The 18,701-nt window shown below is 45.0% G+C and overlaps 1 protein-coding gene across 4 annotated transcripts in view; it reads right to left on the reverse strand.

Annotated features, from left to right (window-relative positions):
* The window catches only part of herc2 (HECT and RLD domain containing E3 ubiquitin protein ligase 2), a 59,685-nt gene that overhangs the window by 29,911 nt on the left and 11,073 nt on the right, over positions 1-18,701 (reverse strand). For 3 of the 4 annotated variants that reach the window (XM_030728427.1, XM_030728428.1, XM_030728426.1), the window contains 41 exons: positions 18,174-18,274; positions 16,351-16,492; positions 15,750-15,854; positions 15,493-15,664; positions 14,286-14,459; positions 13,889-14,077; positions 13,656-13,807; positions 13,100-13,257; positions 12,892-13,005; positions 12,332-12,583; positions 12,063-12,256; positions 11,773-11,973; positions 11,082-11,310; positions 10,834-10,958; positions 9,428-9,606; positions 9,146-9,330; positions 8,621-8,776; positions 8,333-8,518; positions 8,041-8,217; positions 7,706-7,809; positions 7,460-7,610; positions 7,153-7,367; positions 6,920-7,052; positions 6,580-6,707; positions 6,265-6,460; positions 6,041-6,174; positions 5,583-5,759; positions 5,368-5,504; positions 4,434-4,585; positions 4,144-4,335; positions 3,840-4,027; positions 3,571-3,763; positions 3,310-3,492; positions 2,987-3,171; positions 2,496-2,643; positions 2,202-2,398; positions 1,851-2,081; positions 1,618-1,756; positions 1,290-1,436; positions 972-1,114; positions 611-878 (listed from right to left, as the gene is read on the reverse strand). In XM_030728427.1, coding sequence (XP_030584287.1) covers positions 611-878; positions 972-1,114; positions 1,290-1,436; positions 1,618-1,756; positions 1,851-2,081; positions 2,202-2,398; positions 2,496-2,643; positions 2,987-3,171; positions 3,310-3,492; positions 3,571-3,763; positions 3,840-4,027; positions 4,144-4,335; positions 4,434-4,585; positions 5,368-5,504; positions 5,583-5,759; positions 6,041-6,174; positions 6,265-6,460; positions 6,580-6,707; positions 6,920-7,052; positions 7,153-7,367; positions 7,460-7,610; positions 7,706-7,809; positions 8,041-8,217; positions 8,333-8,518; positions 8,621-8,776; positions 9,146-9,330; positions 9,428-9,606; positions 10,834-10,958; positions 11,082-11,310; positions 11,773-11,973; positions 12,063-12,256; positions 12,332-12,583; positions 12,892-13,005; positions 13,100-13,257; positions 13,656-13,807; positions 13,889-14,077; positions 14,286-14,459; positions 15,493-15,664; positions 15,750-15,854; positions 16,351-16,492; positions 18,174-18,274 — 6,932 coding nt within the window. The remainder of the gene's footprint in view (positions 1-610; positions 879-971; positions 1,115-1,289; positions 1,437-1,617; positions 1,757-1,850; positions 2,082-2,201; positions 2,399-2,495; positions 2,644-2,986; positions 3,172-3,309; positions 3,493-3,570; positions 3,764-3,839; positions 4,028-4,143; positions 4,336-4,433; positions 4,586-5,367; positions 5,505-5,582; positions 5,760-6,040; positions 6,175-6,264; positions 6,461-6,579; positions 6,708-6,919; positions 7,053-7,152; positions 7,368-7,459; positions 7,611-7,705; positions 7,810-8,040; positions 8,218-8,332; positions 8,519-8,620; positions 8,777-9,145; positions 9,331-9,427; positions 9,607-10,833; positions 10,959-11,081; positions 11,311-11,772; positions 11,974-12,062; positions 12,257-12,331; positions 12,584-12,891; positions 13,006-13,099; positions 13,258-13,655; positions 13,808-13,888; positions 14,078-14,285; positions 14,460-15,492; positions 15,665-15,749; positions 15,855-16,350; positions 16,493-18,173; positions 18,275-18,701) is intronic. The other variant, XM_030728429.1, reaches the window with a different exon arrangement.

Below are 18,701 nucleotides of genomic sequence, written 5' to 3' on the forward strand. Positions count from 1 at the left end.
GTTTTTTTATGCACAATAACTTTAGTATAACTTTGTAACTTCATATAACTTTAGTGACTTTAGTATATGGGTTAGCACTGCTGCCTCACAGTTAGAATAACATCTGAAAGGTCTGGGTTCGATTCCACCTTGGCCCAGGCTTCTCCCTCTCACTGTGTGGAGTTTGCATGTTCTCCCCGTGTCTGCGTGGGTTTCCTCCGGGTACTCCGGTTTCCTCCCACAGTCCAAAGACATGCATTTACTGGGGTTAGGTTAATTGGCTACACTAAATTGCCCATAGGTGTGAATGTGAGTGTGAAAGGTTGTTTGTCTCTCTGTGTTGGCCCTGCGACAGGCTGGCGACCTGTTCAGGGTGTACCCTGCCTCTCGCCCTATGACAGCTGGGATAGGCTCCATCTCCCCCGCGACCCTGAACAGGATGAGTAGAAGCGAATGGATCGATGGATGGAACTTTAGCATATTTAATGAGCCCATTAAATTTTTGGTCTTTATACTATGAATATTTCCTGACCTAAGAGGCCTCTGAAGTAGGTGAGCACATTTCCAGACATGCTTGCATCTAGCCAGCATTCCAGTGTACCAACTCAGTTTCTGTAATGTGTTACGATACCTGGGACACCAGAGGCACTGCCTGTAGTTCCAGACAGAGACTTCAAGGCAAGCTCAATGTTTTTCCGTGGGAAGCCCATCTCCATGATCTGAGCGACTATGGGTAAGGGGGGGACAGGAGAGGTCTTCTGTTTCTTCTGTTTGGGTGGTCTGATATGCTGTGTTGTGATGGGTGTGGTGGCTTCACTGGAGCTGCTCTCCTCAAACAGCGGTGAAGATGGGTGGGCAGATTCCACAGCCAGGTATTGACACACTGCCAGAGCTGCCGCCTACAGACACATAGATAATGCTGAGGTCACACCTAATACATCAGCAACATTACTGCCAACATCAGCTATCTGTAGTGAGCTCTACTGACATACCTCCATCTCTTGCCTGTCAAAAATAGCTTTGATGGGGGAGGGCTGCGTAGCAGCCGAAAGTAGCTGCTGCAGGAGGATCAGTGGAGGCAGAGGTCCCTCAGGAGACAAGTCACCAACATCAGGAGATGATGCCACTGGATCCTCTGCACACAGAGAGACCGACAAGTTTACCTAGATTAAAAACTAGATCAAATTCTACAATTTCACTTAAAAGGTAAATGAAGAATGATCTAAACACTGACCAGCAACTTGCTAAACATCCACCCGGTCCGTTTTTAAGATTAATTAGCGCAACCTTTCATTGGGACGAGGTCTTACCACTGGGGTTGGGTCCTATGTCTACCACTGCTGGCTGGGAGAGGATCTGCCTGAGTTTGTCCTGATGAGACAGCAGGGCCCGAGCTGCCTTCAAAATATACAGCCTCAGTTGCTGGCACCGCAGCAACTGGATGTCCACCTGGTCGGCTGGAAACAACAGCTTTGATTACACCCACCAAACTTTACTTTCAGCATTCAGTCAAAGCAAATTCTTACATGTGGCCAGGACACTTAAAAGATACTGATGTTAAAAAAAAAAAAAAAAAGGCAATGAATGTTTTTAAAGGCTGGTTCGTCAGTTACATGCAAGACCATCAAGTCTCTGCACCTGTTAGCCCTCGACTAAGTGACTTCTTCATGCGCTGTTTTTCCAGTTTGCTTCCAGCCAGGCTGACCAGCTGGGCCCAAACTTCCAGCATGGGCTCAGTGAACGGCAGGTTCTGCACACTGAAGGATATGGCAGGAAGCTAAAAGAAAAAGAAATGAGACAATAAATTGAGCCAGACTGTTGAGTAAAGCCAGCTTTGATGCATCCGTGAACATCTTAACATTATCCCGTACCGTTTTCAGATGACTGAGCAAGCAAACCCTGCAGGTCCTCATCTCATGAAACTGGACAGTGATGCGCCCTTTCGGGGTGATACGTGTGACTGTTCCCTCTCCATACTCCTCATGAACGACCTGGCCGCCAAGCCTGAGGCGCCCATCGATTCCACCAATCACTGCCAGCACTGCCATCAGACTGCCCACTCTGGGACCCTCCAAATCAGGAAAATACTCCTCCAGGAAGCACTGACAGTTATGGACATTTACAATAACCACTTTGTTAGAGCAGACTGGCAGAATGAAAGCACTGTGAGTTAACATTTATCAACACGGTAATTGGACCCATAATGCTGCAATAAATCTTACCGCTTCAGACTGGCAGCCTGCCATAACATCTGCGATGGAGCTCAGCTGGCTGTTGATGTAATCGTTTATCAGGCTGTTCCACTGGCCGAGCGAGTGCAGAGTACGCAGGACAGCCACGATCTCCTCTGCTAGTGTGCTGCTGTGAGTGGCTGTTAGAGATGCCTGTGGGCGGGACTTCCTCCTTCTCAGGGAACCTTCTGTCGGGGGGGGGGGGGTTGAGGGACAACATATTAAAATTACATACGACGATGAACGCATCAGATTTGTTACTTTAAGCCTGAGCCGTGCCAGCACCTCGGAGAAGCGGCAGATCTGACGAGCAGGTGCTCAGCAGGCTTCCCAAGAAACTGAACAACTTCTCCACCAGGAACTTCATGTCCTGAGAGCGCTCCATTTTGTCCCACGAAGGCAGGACCGCCTGCAGAAGACGTAGTGCCAAGATCTGGAAACGCAGGATGGACGAGAGAAGGGATGAGATCTCCACAGAGATTCTGTGACTAATTCACTGATCAATTAAAAATTCTAAATTTAACTGCTAATCAAAACAGGATTAACTAACATCTGGTTAGTTCATGTTTGACTAGTTTCTCTGTATTTTAGGCAATGATGGGCTTTTCCTTTCACTATCCTGTTTAGAACTGCCAATAATTTATTAATATGCTTCTTATAGCCATATTTAACAAGGGAAAACACATTCCTCTACATAACAAGATTTTTATAGTTTTCTAGAACTAGAGAGTGGTATCATTAATAGTAGAGGAAGCAAATCAATCATGATACCCCACCTGTCTCTGCAGGGTTATAGCATTAAAGGACTGGTGTCCCTCAACAATTCGGATGAGCAGTCCAATCCATGCAGACGTGCTGAGGGTGCTGCACATCTGTGGCATGAGAGCGATGCTGCGTATGAAGCCGAGGGTACACCAGCTCCTGTGCTGCTCCTGGGACACCAATCTGTGCGAGTGACAACCTGACAGCACGGGGGGGGGGGGGGGGGGGGGGGGGGGGGGGGGGTTGGAATAAGATGCTACTCAATATAAAGCCTTACCCAAAAAAAAAAAAGGAGAAAGACAAAAAAAAACAAAAAAAAATATGGCAATTCAATTACCAGACTTGTCATTAGCTCCACTTTCCACCAGCATCCTGAGCAACCCACACAGAGTCCGTGTAGCATCTGGCTGAAGCACCTCTGCATGGATCCCAGCTGAAAGTGACAGCGTCTTCAGCAGGTTCACTGTGCTGGTGAGCATCATTGCTGTTGGGTGGCTGCTCTTCTCAATCAGCTCACCCTCTGTATAAAGGAGAGGACATTAAATTAGGTCATAGCTGGAACATCACACTTTGCCCCGAGGCTACACTTTCAACTTACCTGTATCATCCTCTGTGTCTGAGTCCTCAGCGGGGGGCTGGGCTGCTGGTGGTGGCTCCGCAAGTTTAAGGTCGTACTTGCCCTCTTTGCCCATCCTGTAGGAGTTTGTGCTGCCTGTATCCCACTGAACCCGGATCCAACCATCCTCACCCAACTCCCCGATGACCCTGCCAAGGCCTGGTGCTGGACCATCCTGAAGATAGCAAGTACAGGGTTGAATACTCAATAGTCCATAAAATAATCAGCTAGAGTAAAATGGATTCAGGTACCTGATCACCCCATTTCCAATCAACTCCCCTCATGACTCTGGTGCCTATCTTCATCATGGCAGCCAGCTCTGGTCCAGAGGCAGGTAGGGGGGTGGGAGCTGCCTCCTTTCTGGACTCCTCCAGGACTGTGGCTGAGCCTCCATGTGCACATAAACTCAGGTCCTCCTCGCTGCTGTCTGTGCTGGGACCTGGAACAGCACCATCAGAAAAGAGACACTGCTTCAACCCTGTGTAAACAATATGAACACACCCCCTCTGAGTCCATTGTGGGTGGTCTGTGTGTATTTGACTGGACACTACTCACCTATCAGTCTGAGAATACTCTGTGTTAGGGCCAATATGCCTGAATTGAGCAAGAGACTGAGGCTGTTAGACCCGTGTTTCAGAGACAGCATGTGTATCATGGCCAGAAGGAAGCGGGCCTGCGGAATGGTTCCAAGGCTTGGTCCTGCCGGGTTCTCATTTGTGATGGTCTGCAAGGGAACAGGCTGCACACCTGGTCACAAGAACAGGTGGTCATTCAGATAGACTGTCTACAGCAGGTCTAAGATTATACAATAGTGTATTAATTAACCACTTATTTTCAGTGCTCACCTAGCTCTTTGAAGCGAGCGCTTGCTTCAAGCAGGATGTGGCGAATGTTCTGGATGGCCCAGGAATACAACTTTCCAAACGTCACCTCCAAAAGCATGCGGTTGAAGGGAGGAATCAGATCTACATCCTTCAGGCAGTCAGACAGGGGCTCTCTGAGACCAAAACACAAACACCAACATCAGAACAAGAAGCACTCAGAACCTCCATCAAAGCAGCTCCCTCTCTGGGCAGAATGTGCAAACATTTATAAAATGTAATACATTCGTATTTTCTATGTAATCATTTTGTTTTCTTTGTTCTTTTTAAAAGGACTTTAAGTTTGTAGTGCAGCAAAAATGACAGACGTTTACTCTGATTATACAAACATGCAGGAGCAGGTCGTGGATAACAGGTATTTGTAAATAAGTGGACATGAATAAGTTGAGCTTATTATAATATTGCATATATTTCTAACTAACCAGGGCAGATCATTCTCATTCTCTTGACAATACTGTCTTTAAAGATAAAACACATTTTGGGGTCAATTTGAAATAAAGGCCAATGTGAAATATAAAAGTGAGGTCAGAGGTCAAAGATGACATTAAATCTTTACGCTGTACTTTCTATTATTTGATTATATAAACACACCACACTTGTAAGAATCAGTTTCTAAGTTATGAGGCTTTCTGTCCATGTTTAACCAACAAATCATAAAGCTGACCTCGAAGAAGTGGATGTACGCCTAATTTTAATGAATTAACATGACCTCTGACCTCTACAAAGCTTTATCAGAATTCATTAGAAACTTTTCCAGACATCGTGTTTACAGACAGAATGGCACATGCGCTCACGAATGCACTACCAAAAACATAACCTCCTTGGCGGAGGTAATAACTGTACCGCAATAATCTATAATACGAGTCATTCTAGCATAGATTTAAACCTGGTGACCTACCCAATATTGGTCCCTTCCGGTATGACCCTCTGCCAGCCGCAGAGCATTGCATACTGCACAGACGGCAGCAGGAAGCTTTTAGAGGCCAGCTTCAGCATGGTGTCGATGCCTTCCAGCCTGACTTCAGCCCTCTCCAGCTTAAGAAGAAAGAGTTTATCCTTTTCCATCTGTATCATACAACATGCTTTAAAACATTATCACACATTGACCCTCACCTGCTTAAGGAGGCATTTTCTCATTTTCTCCACATCCAGTGGCTCCTCTTTCAGTGCAAACTCCACAATGGTGGCCATGAGGCTGGACTGAGAGAAGGCACCTTGAACACTGTGTTTCAGCCAGCGGTACTTCTGGACACCGGCTACAGTGTTGAGAAGCGGCTGCCACTTGTCTTGCTGCAACAACATTAAATAATACATGGACATCAAGCTTTGCAGACACTCACTCTCTCTGCCATTTTTACTGTGACATTTTAACTGTAATCTGGAGGATGCAAAGTGCAACATAAATAAATTAATCTACAAATTCTGTCTGAGCCAAACTCTTTATCTTTACTCGTGTGTCTCAAGGTGAATTGCTGCTAATTTTCCAGATTTTTTATGAATGGATTTTAAAAGCCACCTTCTTTATGTTTTGGTCCATTTTTTAATCTTATGAGCTCATCCTGTTAAACTACCTTGGGTGTTTTGTCAGTGGGGGATTTCCTGTCAGCAGGAGTTGGGCTGATGTGAACATTAAGTTCCTCTTCATTGGTCCCTTCACTCTCCAGCTTTGGTTCTTCTATATCAGCAGACTCTGACTTCTTGGGCACTAAGAAAAAGAAAACATTTACATTTAAAAACAGCAGATGCACAGGAAAATAAAAAACTGTTACCTGGCAGTAGGTTTCGAATGACCCACCTCTTTTTTTCCTACGGTCCCTGATGAGCTTCTGGGTGATGCTCCTCCAACGCGGCTGAGAGCTCAGCAGCTTCAGTTTGGACACTATAGACAGGTCGTTGCTTACAGCTGGACGCAGCTCATTAAATAAAAAGCGCAGACGTTCGATAACAGGGGCGCACACCTCCTTATAAGACCGGCCTTGTTCCTGATGGGTCTATAATAAGCCACACAAAGCAAACATTGCATCAACATCTCCATTCGTCCTGCTGCTTTCTTTTGTATCACAGGTTAACTGCACATGACGCCTAAATATTTTACAAGGGGAAATCAGACCTTAATTAAAGAACACTTTGCCTGGTAGACCATGCGGCACACGTCAATCACAGATTTAGGGAGGGACCGCTGCTTTCCTTGGTCCACACCCAAGGCACATTGACTGACAAGTGAGAGAGCAACGTGACCTGTGATGGGAAAAGATTTTACTTCAAACTGCTGTTCAAACACATCTCTGCATCTATGTGACAGTATCTGTGTCATAATACAAGTCTTACACAAAAGAAACGTATGAATCTTAGCATAATTAAAAACAAGAAAAAAAAAAACATTTTAGCGAGCCATAATTAGCCTCTAATTCCTCCTCAGGCGACCAGTCTGGATGCAGTTGCTAAGTTACCGAGGTCTTGATGCTTGAGGAGGCAGCAGAGCAGCAGGCGGCCAACTTCCTCCAGAGGGTGCTCCGGGGGGAAGGTGATAGGCGTAATAAGGTGGTACTGCTTACAGCAACGCTCTATTTGGCATAGGAAGTCCTAAAATATCCCAAACAAAAAGCAAAATATGAAATGATTACCCCACAGCCTCCTGCTTACATTGTACCAACCTCTTCTGTTGTTTCTGCCATGTTTGTACCTTCACAGTGTGGTCCTGAGTGTTGTTGTCAGCAATGGCTTGCAGGAAAGGCTGTGCGTGGTCACTGAGGGTTATTCTGCGGGAGTAAAGTTTGGCCTTATCGGAAGTGGTTGTGCCCAGGGAGCTGCAGTGATCTTCATCCTTCTCTTCATTGTAGTTGTAGTGGATCTGACTGGTCTGCAGACCTCCTGAGAATATGGAGGACTGGAGCCATTCTGTGCACAGGGAGAAAAGATTTATGTTTAAATTCATTTCAACTATAAGTTTGAATTTTTAAACCAGGCTGATTTAAAATTATTAAACCCACTGGCACATTCGATCTCCATGGGGGACAGGGGAGTGCTCTTGCCCAGGTAAGAAGCGTGCAGACCCAGCAGCAGCCCCAGGTTCCTCTCAGTGTCAATAAGTGGAGACGATAGGCTGCTGAGGTCTGGAGTGGTGACGGTCTCCTGGTTAGGCTGAAAATGATCAAACGTTCCAATATCAAAGGCTAGAACCACTATAAAAAGGAAAAAAGGTGTGCCTATAACATTTATTAAAAGACAATTGGTACCTCCATATACTGGCCAACACAGAAGGCCTGCATGGACTCTCTAGTGTCTTCAAACTGTAGGGCAGCTTCCAAAGCAACCACAGGGTCCTCTCCTGCAAACTGGGCTGTTAGACCACAAAGAACAAATGGCATGAGCTCTGGCATTAGCCAGCATTAGCTCTCCTATAACTCTTTGAGGAAATCCACTCCAAGTCTTAGAGCTTCAGTTTGGTTATTTTTAGCCCCCTGGTCTGAAATGCATTTTTTCTGTCCTTTCTGATGCAGATCAAGAATTAAAAAAAAAAAACAATTAAATTATGTCACATTTCATTCTAACAACTACTGTTTAGCCTCACCCAGGATACTGTTTCCTGTTAGTGACTGGGACTGAGCCTGAAAGTCTTTGATGTCATAGACTTTTCCATCTATTACGGTCCAGAAGCCGCCATCTTTGTTGTGATTCTCCAGGTCAGCTTTGCGGATGAGTGAAACATCCTCATTGTTCTTGGAGCTTTGTCCTGTAAAGAAAGACCCTGCCAATACAGCAGAAAATCTAGTTACAGTCCAAACACAAATGCACCGAGTAAAATCTAATCTTCACCCTAAAATCTAGCATCTCTGTTGAGTAAGACACAGATGTTGTTTTACCCATAATGCCTGGCCAGGCCAGATCCTCATTATCATCCCTCTCATGTCCTGGAGCCAGGTGGTTGAAACGGTCCAAGTGTTCCAGGAGTCCAGCGAGGAGAGGGATTGAGCCGGTCTCCTGCATCAGACCAGCATCAATAGTGAGGAGAAGGATGATGGACACCACCAGCTCAGGCAGGAGCACTCCTACCAAAGAACAAACAGACCAGCATTCAGTACTGTCACAAGAATCTTCAAAGCACGCATGTAATTCATGCTGCAAATACACTTCTGAGGAAATTTATTTACCCGTTAGATCTCCTTCAATGACACGAGAGACCTCAGCAAAGTGGCGGCGACCAGTAGAAGCGATACTTGTTGCCACTGGAAGGATGTCTCCAATGTGAGTGCACAACAAAGCGATGTACTTTTTTAACAACGAGCCAACACCCAGGAGCTCAGGATCTACAAAAGCACCAGAGAAATCACACACTGACTTTCTGCTGCTGTTTTAACAAAGGCCAGAATGTAGTTTTCCATTTAGTTAATGTTCTTCTGTAACACTTGAAGCTTTTGACTGGTCAGAATTTAGATTTCTGTTTATTATACATGCCTGTGTTATTTATTTAAAAACATATAAGGTTGTATAGCACATTTAAAAGGAACCTTGAAGCTTGACAATGATATAGTGACGTGATGTGTATCATGATGTATATTGATATCAGCTGCTATGGAAAAAAATAAATCTGTGATAATATTTCTTTCCATATTGCCCAGCCCTTTTTAACCTGCATTAATCTGAACACGTAAACCAAAGAGCTGGAAGAGACTTACTGTATCCATTAACATTTTCTGTGCCATTGACTCCCAGGTACAGCTTGCTGACCAGCAGCCTCTGGAAGCGCAGCAGCAGGTCCAGAGATGCCGAGCGCTCCTTACTGACATGCTCCGCCTCCAAATAGTTTGAGATGCGGCGGGCAACATCCTTGAGCCTCGCAATGGTTTGGGAGGCGATGTTCCTGCAGAAGTCAAGACCATGAATAAGCTAGCGGAGAGTGAGGGGTTACGCTGCATCAGTGGAGTAGGTGCAGCACGATTGGTTCAAAGTGCAGATACCTCAAAAGCTGCTGAACGAGCTGCACCAGGGGCAGGCTTTGCTTCCCTGCCGACTCATAGATGCCCGTGTTGATGAGGTCTTTGTCCAGCATGGTGCGACACCGGTGTATGGTGGAGGCATTAGCTTCCTGTTCATCTATCTCCTTCTCTTTCTGAGCCTCCTTCTTGGCTTCAATATCCTATCATGGAAAAAAAAAAAGCCAAATTATTTCATGTGGAGAAAGTACTTCAAAGAATTCACGGACTGTTTTATTCCTTTATTTTTTTAACCCCTGAGACTTTAAGCAATGCTAACTGATGGTACTTTGTAGCGATGGATCAACTGATGCAGTCATCCCATTTCCAGCGGTTGTGGCCCTGACGGGTGACTGGCCGGTGAGCTTCACAGATGTCCAAATGCGAGCTGAAATTTTTGTTAGGCCTATTATTGTTAGTTATTTTGAAGGTGAAAGAATGAGATTGTGGATACAACCTATCCCTTAGAGACAGGGTACAGCCGCTACTCCTCCACACTGAAAGGAGCCAGATGAGGTGGGCGCCTCCTAGGTGAGGTGTTCTGGGTACACCCTACCGGGAGGAGGCCCCCAGGGCAGACCCAGGACACACTGGAGAGATTACATTTCTCAGCTGGCCTGGGAGAGCCTTGGTCCCCTGGTGTAGCTGGAGGAGGTGGCTGGAGAGAGGGAGGTCTGGGTTTCTCTGATTAGGGTGCTGCCCCCATGAACCAGCCCCAAAAGAGGATGGAAGGATGGATGAGTTATTATTTTAGATTTTAACTTTTATTGAGACGGGTGTAATGAACTGTGCATCGTTCAGAATGCACAGTACAATGCACCACACTTTCTTTGGATGCCATTTTGTCATATTTTTGAACATCTTTTGTAGTAAAGCGTTTTTATATGATATTTTTTTCCTTCTTCATTGTCTGTCTTCATAACGTGCAATGTTCATAATGCACGATGCAAGGTGTGACAGTTAAGCCGTATTTAAGGTAGGATTCATTATTGAAGAATGAGATTAATGGTTTCAAATACCTTTGCTTAAAATGCTTTTGACATTTTCCATTAAACAGTCCTCAAATTTCACTTAATTTGAAAGTGTTAGACTAGTTGGTTAGTCTACATTTTTCCCTGTTTTTGCTTGGAGGTGATGCAGCAGGAGCGCAGAACATGGCGGATGGAGAAACCAGCATGGAAAAGGGGACTGTTAAAGCTGGGCTTGTAGCAGGGAAGCTCTGAGCAGGCTGTGCACGTGTGCTGAAATAAAGTGTGAGAAACTGTACGAACATGAACCGCACTGACATTCTGCGCTGGGGTAGAGTCACACCCAGGTATCAGTCCAAAGAGAAATGTATCTGCATCTCAAATACACAGACAAGTGCTGACTCATGCATCCTCCACACTGACCTGTATCTCAGCAGTGATGGCTGCATTGAGCGCAGACTCCAGCCCTCCATCAGCCATTAAGCTGCTGACCAACAGGTCGATCATGAAGCGCCGTCCAGGACTCACACTCATCTCGTTTCCAGATGCTGGAAATAAAAATTAAAACCTCAGCCTCTGCAGAAAGTTCCATCAAAGTGATCAGAGGTAATGGACTATCAAGTGTTCATTACGGTGAATCAGTGCTAGCAGATGCTGTGAGTTGCACTCACCAGCATTAGGCAGGAGTGAGGACAGAGCTCTCGCCCTTTCCTCAGCCGTGGGCAGCAGCACGGACCAGCCGCTCTGGAGGACGGCTTGTGCAGCTGCTTGCACCGTGTTGAGCACGCCAGCATTGCTGGCTAGCACCACCACTGTTTGTTTCAGGTTGTTGAGCAGCACACTTCCAAGGCCCAACCCCAGCTCCTCTGGATCCACCTGGTTACTGATGGCTGCATGGAGCTGAGGAAAGACAGGGAAGGCTTAGGACTGCAAACATTTTTATTTCCTTTGTGTTCTTAGATTTTTCAGTTGATTGATATTTTAATTTCTAAAATGTCAATCAACTGAAGAACCAAAGAGATGAACACAAAATGTCAGAGAAACCAAAGATAGAAGTATAACAAAAAGGAAAGGAAAGCATTTTTGGGGAGTCTAAGAGCAACTTTCCAAGGCTTTGCAAAAGATGAAAACTGCAAACAAGGTGGCATAAATTTGGAGTTTTCACTGGATGATGTCCCTGTGGGCGGATCACGTCATGTGACTCTAAAGTCCTGATGTGTGAGCAGCATTCCACTCTAGAATCATAGTGCATAATCCAGCCGATGAAAACTGAATATCAAATCATTAATCAGCCCCATCAGAAAACAGGGATATGCAGAGGGAAATTTTCCCTCCTGAGAACAATGACAGGATGTTTCCTACCTGTAGCCTGAGCAGGTTGAGTGTGGCGACTACCATACATTCCTTCTCCTGTGGGGGGGGCCAGTCTGAACTGCCGTCCATGCCCTCGCTGACCTGCCGCAGGAGGAGGTCCAGCTGCTCGAACGACATGGGGCAAACATCCACCACAAAGGGCACGCGCTTCCCCACAGACCACTCAGAGCTGGAGGACCAGGCAAAGCTCTGAAAACAAGCAAATGTTAAATGAGTTGTATCTCTTACTTTACTATCATAAGATTAAGAAAGCAGCAGTGCCAGTGCCAGTATCTTACCTGTCCGGGACCACAGGAGATCCCCACTATGTGTTTGGAGTTTAGCCCCGGGAGAGCTTTAGGCTGCTTCTTGTTGGAAAACAGCGTATCAAAGTGCTGTAACTTGTCGTTGCTACCCCAGCTGAGCACCTCTCCATCGTCGGTGAGGGCCAGGCAGTGCGTCGACCCCACAGCAACATCCACGACTTTCTTTCCTGATTGCGAACAACACGCCGAGGTCAGTTTTTTGTAAGCTTCTGGAAAGCACTGCTTAGGTCAAGTTCACTCACCCTGTAGACTGTCGAGCAGCTTTGGGTAGCGGACGTGCTCGTCGGTGCCGTGACCGAGGCGCTGGTTGTCTCCCTTCCCCCAGGTGTAAACCTGTCCATCTTTAGTGAGGGCTACTGAAAACTGGCTCCCGCAGCACACCTTCACTATGTCCAGGTCCTGCAGCTTCTCGACCAGCTTGGGCGTCTTGCAGCCGTCACTGCCTCCTCGGCCCAGTTTCCCATAATCTCCATCTCCCCAGGACCACACCTGCCCTGTGGAAACAGATGGAGAAGGTTAAAAACTGCAGCCTGGGTCATGTGAGTGGCTTCTACCATCAGTGAGAGAGAGCAGTTTTTCCTTCATGCTAGAACGGAGAAATAAACTCCTCACTGTCTCTCTTTGTTCCACACTTTCCAAGAGCAAGAAACACGTGTCAACATCTCCATCATATGTGCTACCAGCTGCTACTGTGAAGTTGCTAATAGATCTGTAGTAGCTGACAACAACACTGAACTTTCCACAAGTTTAACTGTAAGACATTTTAATTTCAGCCTTTTCAAATGACCCGCGGGAAACTTACCATTCTCTGTCACAGCAAGCGTTTGGGCGTCACCACTTCCACATGCTACGTCCACCACCTTCAGTCCTTTTAGCGCTGTCACTAGCATGGGAGTAGTCTGGTCCTCACTGGAGCCTTGAAAACCGGACAAAAGGCAACTTTATTTTAGTGATGGCAAGAGACAAAAATGTCAGGAATATCTACTAGGTGCAGTGCACACAGAGCTCACCGTGGCCGAGCCGACCGTAATTCCCTCTGCCCCACGTATAGAGCTCGCCGTCAGCTGTGATCGCAGCACTGTACGTGCTCCCACAGGCAATGTGTACTACATGCTTTCCAGTCTGTTTCCCATTGAAGGCTGCAATCATTTTAGGTTCTTCTAGGTATCTGAAATAATGTAGAAATGCAAGGCTGAAACCTCTGAGGAAAAGGTGTGATTCATGTTTTAATCATTATTAGGACTTTACTAATAAATAAATGAATTGGAAGGGTTGGGTGATTTCATTCTGCCCTAAGAAGCCTGAGATTCTGTCTCGGCTATACAAGCATAAAACATTAATAGTAATGTCCTAGATTTTAGGAAATAACATACTGTATATTTTCACCATCGGTTTCATCAATAATTCAACTTAAATAGAGCTCCAGAATCTACTTTAATGCCCCAAAAACCTGAACTCTACTCTGTGCTTAGTAGCCACATATTCAAATAATAAAGTGGAAATATAAAATGTGTGTGAGGCTTTAGGTAAACGATCACTGGAAAGGATTTTTCTCTAGCTGCTTACGTAGTGTCTCCATGTCCAAGCCGGCCACCATCCCCGCACCCCCAGGCGAACACCTCTCCATTGGACGACAAGGCCAAGTAGTGCTGCCCATCAGGATGAGCTGCAAGTTTCACAATCTTCCTGGAGCTTAGGACGTGGATGAGCATGGGAGCCTGCAACAAAGCAATTCAGACTCAGTCTGCAGCAGACACGGAGACGAAATGATCGGCCTCACGGGAACTCGCAGAACTGACCAGGGTTGTGCTCTTGTAGTTCTGGCTGTAAACAGCGCCGCTGCTGGACAGGATAAGAAACCCTTTTTCTGAACAGACTATCTGTGTGACCCCGAGGCTCGACAGGGCTTTACAGTGAATGGGTCCATTAACATTGGCGTAAAGTTTCCAACCCAACAGGCCCCAGGCAATCACTTCCTGCAAGGTCCCCTGGGACAAAAAGACAGAGTCAGTTGAAGTTTAAGAATCAGCCACAACATAAAATACACAAACTATATATGAAAGTCGCAGATTCAAATCTGAAGGCGGGGGTCTGGATAATGCTTAAAAAAAAAAGACATTTAGGCACATGTGGATTTAGATAACGCTTAAAATAAAATAAAAAATAACTGAACCAGCAAATAAAAAGAGTGAACACCTTGTGTGACATGGGGGAGTTGCAGTGTGGAGGGCTGCAGGGAGAAGCCAGGCGATCCAGGTGAGCCATGATTACCACAGCGGTCTGACGAAGGTCGATGGCCAGGTCATTATCCTGAGGTAAGGTCAGGTAGCGCAGGAAACTCTCGTTTGGACTCAGAGGGGCTGTGAGGATCTGAAAACCACAGCAATGAAATATGAAATATTAATTAGCTTCATTCTCAACCAGGAATTAGAAAACTTAAGACATGTTCCCAAGAGACACACAAAGCAACAGATTATCACTTGATAGCACTCAGTTTGTTCATCCTGTGCGTTAAACGTGTTAAACAGGGTGACGATCCTACCCCGTTTAAAATATATGTAAAAGATTTGGCTCTCTAAATCAAGGAATCTAATTTAGGTATTTATTTGGATTTCAGGAAAAATGGCTGCAAGATATTTGGTCAAAGTCAAATTTAAGAACCTACATTCAAATCAAGCAAAACTACAGTTGTGAGCTCTGTTACTGCAGACGTGACCGAAGGTCTTTAATAGCACAGTTTGAAGAAGGAAACGTTCCTTCTTCCACTGAAGCCGGAAGATTTAAAAACATTTCCCCCCCAAAAAAATCCTCCTCTCATCATTTGCAAAATTTTTCAGCTCTTGCAATGAAATATGGTACTTGAGTATAAACAATTACTGCTGATAATTCATCGTCTTTTTCAATTAAAATACAATAATGCAACGTGAACTGCAAACTCAGATATACTCACACATATATAATTCATATCTCTACCAATTATTTTTTTTAATAGAGAGCCCTGTAAGGGTCCATAAACTGAATAAAATATATCCAGAATATATTTGCCATCATCTGTTCATGTGGATCTTTTTTTTTTTTTTAAATAAAAATATAAAATCATATTTTACAGTTTTTAGAAGCCAATATAATAGATTTCTAGTCCTAGAGATCTAGTAATTTATGATAAAGTATGACAACATTGTGACAACACTGAGTGGCATCTAACTTTGGGGTGGGTGAGGTTTGCGCTCTGCTGTGTAACTTCTAGTTTAATGATTTTGGTGGTTTTATTTCCGGTGCTTGGGAAAGTTTTCCTGTTACTGGTGTCAAGTTTTATGCATAGCAATAAAATAACAATCTAAATCAATTCCCAGTCAGACCAATTCTTCTTTTCATTAACCAGTTGGGAAAAGAAAATTTCCACCTCAGCTTCCTCGTCAGGAACGGGCTCCTCCTTGCTGCTGTGTATGTTCTGAAAACGCTGCAGGAGGGGCAGCAAAGGAGCGCTGGTTCCCTGCGTGGACCGCTCGTTGTCCATCTCTCTGGTGCCGTTTTCCCACAAACGCAAAAGCAGCAGAACAGCATACAGCAGCTGACTGAAGGACACAACGACAAACAGATGAGCAGTGATGTTGAACACTGGCATAAACAAAGTAACAAGTAATAAGGAGCTCTGCCTACCTGAGTGTCCCCCTCTGAACAGCCAGCTCTAGCAGGATGGCCAAGACTAGGTGCTGGTCCTGAAGAGGAATGTTACATTTGGTGCTGGCACTTCCATGTACATCACTGTTCCCAAAAGAGACAAGACACAAGAATCCCACAGCGTCATTCAATTTATAAGACTTTATTTATCCCAAAAAGGTGGAAAAATCCTACAGAAAAAACACTAAACACAACCAGTTACAGGGCTTTCAAATTGTTTTGGAGTAGCAGGGGGGCATGCCAAAGTAGCAGGCGCCTTATGACCGAGACCGAAGCCATGAGGGCAGCAGACGATATGCATAGTCACATTGCAGTCATGAACCAATCAAATGGCTCAGATTGAAAGAATGTAAATATTGCTACGTGCATCCACATGGCGCTGGAAATGGAGACAGCGGATGGCGCAAAGACATTTTTTTAGGAAGATTAAAAAGTAGACGGAGCAAAGCGGTGGAGTAGGTGGAAAATGCGCCTGCCGCTGGCATAATTTGAAGGCCCTGCAGTTATATTTTCACATTTTCAGGGCAGATTTGCAAAATGTTTGGATCACACTTCAAGCACAACTGATCGAATGACAAACCTGAGGAACTTTGTGGCCCTCTCAACGACCTCCAGCCACACTGATGACACAGTCCCCTCATCAAACAGCGTCGCCTCAGGCAGCGCTCGCAGGGCATCCAACGACTCCTGAAGCAGCTCACTGCAAAGATCTGCATCATCTCCTGCAAAGCAACACATCTTCACTTTTAGAAATTCGCTGCAGAGGAGGTTCACTAAACTGTAAGACAGAGCATTTGTTACATTCTTTTAAAATCCTAACGTTAACTAACGTTAACATCCGTTTGCTTCCCAGTGCTCACAGAATCATGAAATGCTGAAAAACAGGCCGCGTATTAAGAATGATGCAAGTCGGATATTTCAAACCATTTTCTATCCTGCTTCACTTCACTGCTAAAATCCAATTTTAAAACACAAAAGTAACTGCTGACATTAAACAAAGTTTATCTGGAATTATCTGTTATGTTGGCTTTACTCACACATTTAAGGACCACTGAGAGAGAAAGCTGAGGTGTCACCCACCAAAGACCTGTTTCTGTAACCTTTGGTTAACCTGTAACCTATGAGCATTAGTTTGAAGCTCGTGGCAGTTCAAAATGTTACTCCTCAAATAATTTTGAAATGAGTAGTTCTGGGAGTATAGTGGTGATTTTGACTATAAAGCCTGTCTTTCAAGGGCAACCACCAGTCTCTGCCAGCCTGCCTCCACCACAGGATAACTGCGATGTAGTGCGGGTGGAGAGAGCCCCAAGCAGTAGACCCTGAGTGATCTGAAAGTAAAAGGAAGCCATTATTAATCCTTCCACAGGTTCAACTTTGGAAACCTGAGATTTGCTTCCTCTAGAGCAGCCACTCCCTAACTTCAGGCCGCTGAGACCAAGTGAGTTTGAGCTTTTATGGAGGTGCAAAAGGTCACCACAATAAAGAAAAGGCACGCTTGATTTATAAACCATGGAAGAAAAAAAACGTTTTAGTGAAAATTAATGCAAAAAAAATCTGTTTAATACCAATAATCTTGTTTTCATAATCATTGAAAATGAATGCAACAGATTAAAATTTGATTAAAATCCAGCCCTAAAAAACAAAAAAACAAAAGCTGTGTTATACTTTTGTTGTTACTGAAGAGTATTTCCAGGAATAGGGCTAAAATGGGGATAGAAAGCGTGTGTGTGTGTGTGTGTGTGTGTGTGCGTCTCAGTCTCATGTTACAGGAAGGTTACAGAGGAGAGACAGGCGCTTCGTTCCCACCCAGTCCCTGTGGACAGGAAGCTCTCACAACGTTAACAAAAACACAACCTCCACTAGCAAAGCTGGCAATGAAGGCAGTGAATGAAGAACGTGGCCACATTAGGTTTGGATGGATGGAGTAACATCAGATTTCCACTTTAATGAATATAATCAGAATCTGTGACTAATTTACATCAGGATAAAGGTTAATAACTGTATATTATTTGGAACTTTGAATTTACAGCCTGAGGATTATATTATACGCAACTGAGACTAAAGCAAGAATTAATCCTCGACTGATCCTGATTTATCTGCATGTAATGGAGACCCCGCATGAAGACACAGCTACATTTAGTGACATCCAAAACAGCTATCTTGGATTTGTTCTTATCCCAAAGCAGCAGGATTGCCTCCTTGGTCCTATTCTGTCAGTCTGTCGTCTAGCAGCATGGTTAAAAACACAGCATTGTGAAATATGTTGTGTTGTTTACTATGAGCAGCTTCTAACGTGGTGCAACACATTCTTCAGCAGCTGTTAAGCAAAGCTCCAGGACCACGACAGCAGCTATCATCACCAGCACTGAGGGACAAAACATCTTCACTCTCAGCACTTCCTACCTGATCTCCACGCCCTGCGAAGGAAAGCAAAGGCAAAAGAAAGAGCTGCCCTGGAGCCGACTCTGGCCAAACCTTCGACACCTTTACTGGCCGGACGAGGGCTGAAAGAACAGAGACACATACGGATCAACAAAATATCATCAGTTTTAAAATATCACTCACAAACAGTCGGCCTAAGCGCAGATACAGAGTTTATATTCCTTCCCCTGCTGAAGAGCCCATTAAAACAAGCTAATGCATGAGTGGAAAAAAGTTGGAAGTGAAGGGGGACACTGGTCATTTGATAAGGGATTAAGCCAAGACTGGCAGGTGTTTTTGACCATTGGGGACACACACACACACACACACACACACACACACACACACACACACACACACACACACACACACACACACACACACACACACACAACCACATGCTAGTGCTAATAGCTGCGTCTGCTTGCTAACTGTGGGAATAGCAAATGGTTCTGATAGCGAACCGGTGAAATTCTCAGCCTATCATGATGGTACTTCAGCCTATTTTAT

This window comes from Archocentrus centrarchus, chromosome 4, assembly GCF_007364275.1.
Source record: "Archocentrus centrarchus isolate MPI-CPG fArcCen1 chromosome 4, fArcCen1, whole genome shotgun sequence".
NCBI classification, from domain to species: domain Eukaryota; kingdom Metazoa; phylum Chordata; class Actinopteri; order Cichliformes; family Cichlidae; genus Archocentrus; species Archocentrus centrarchus.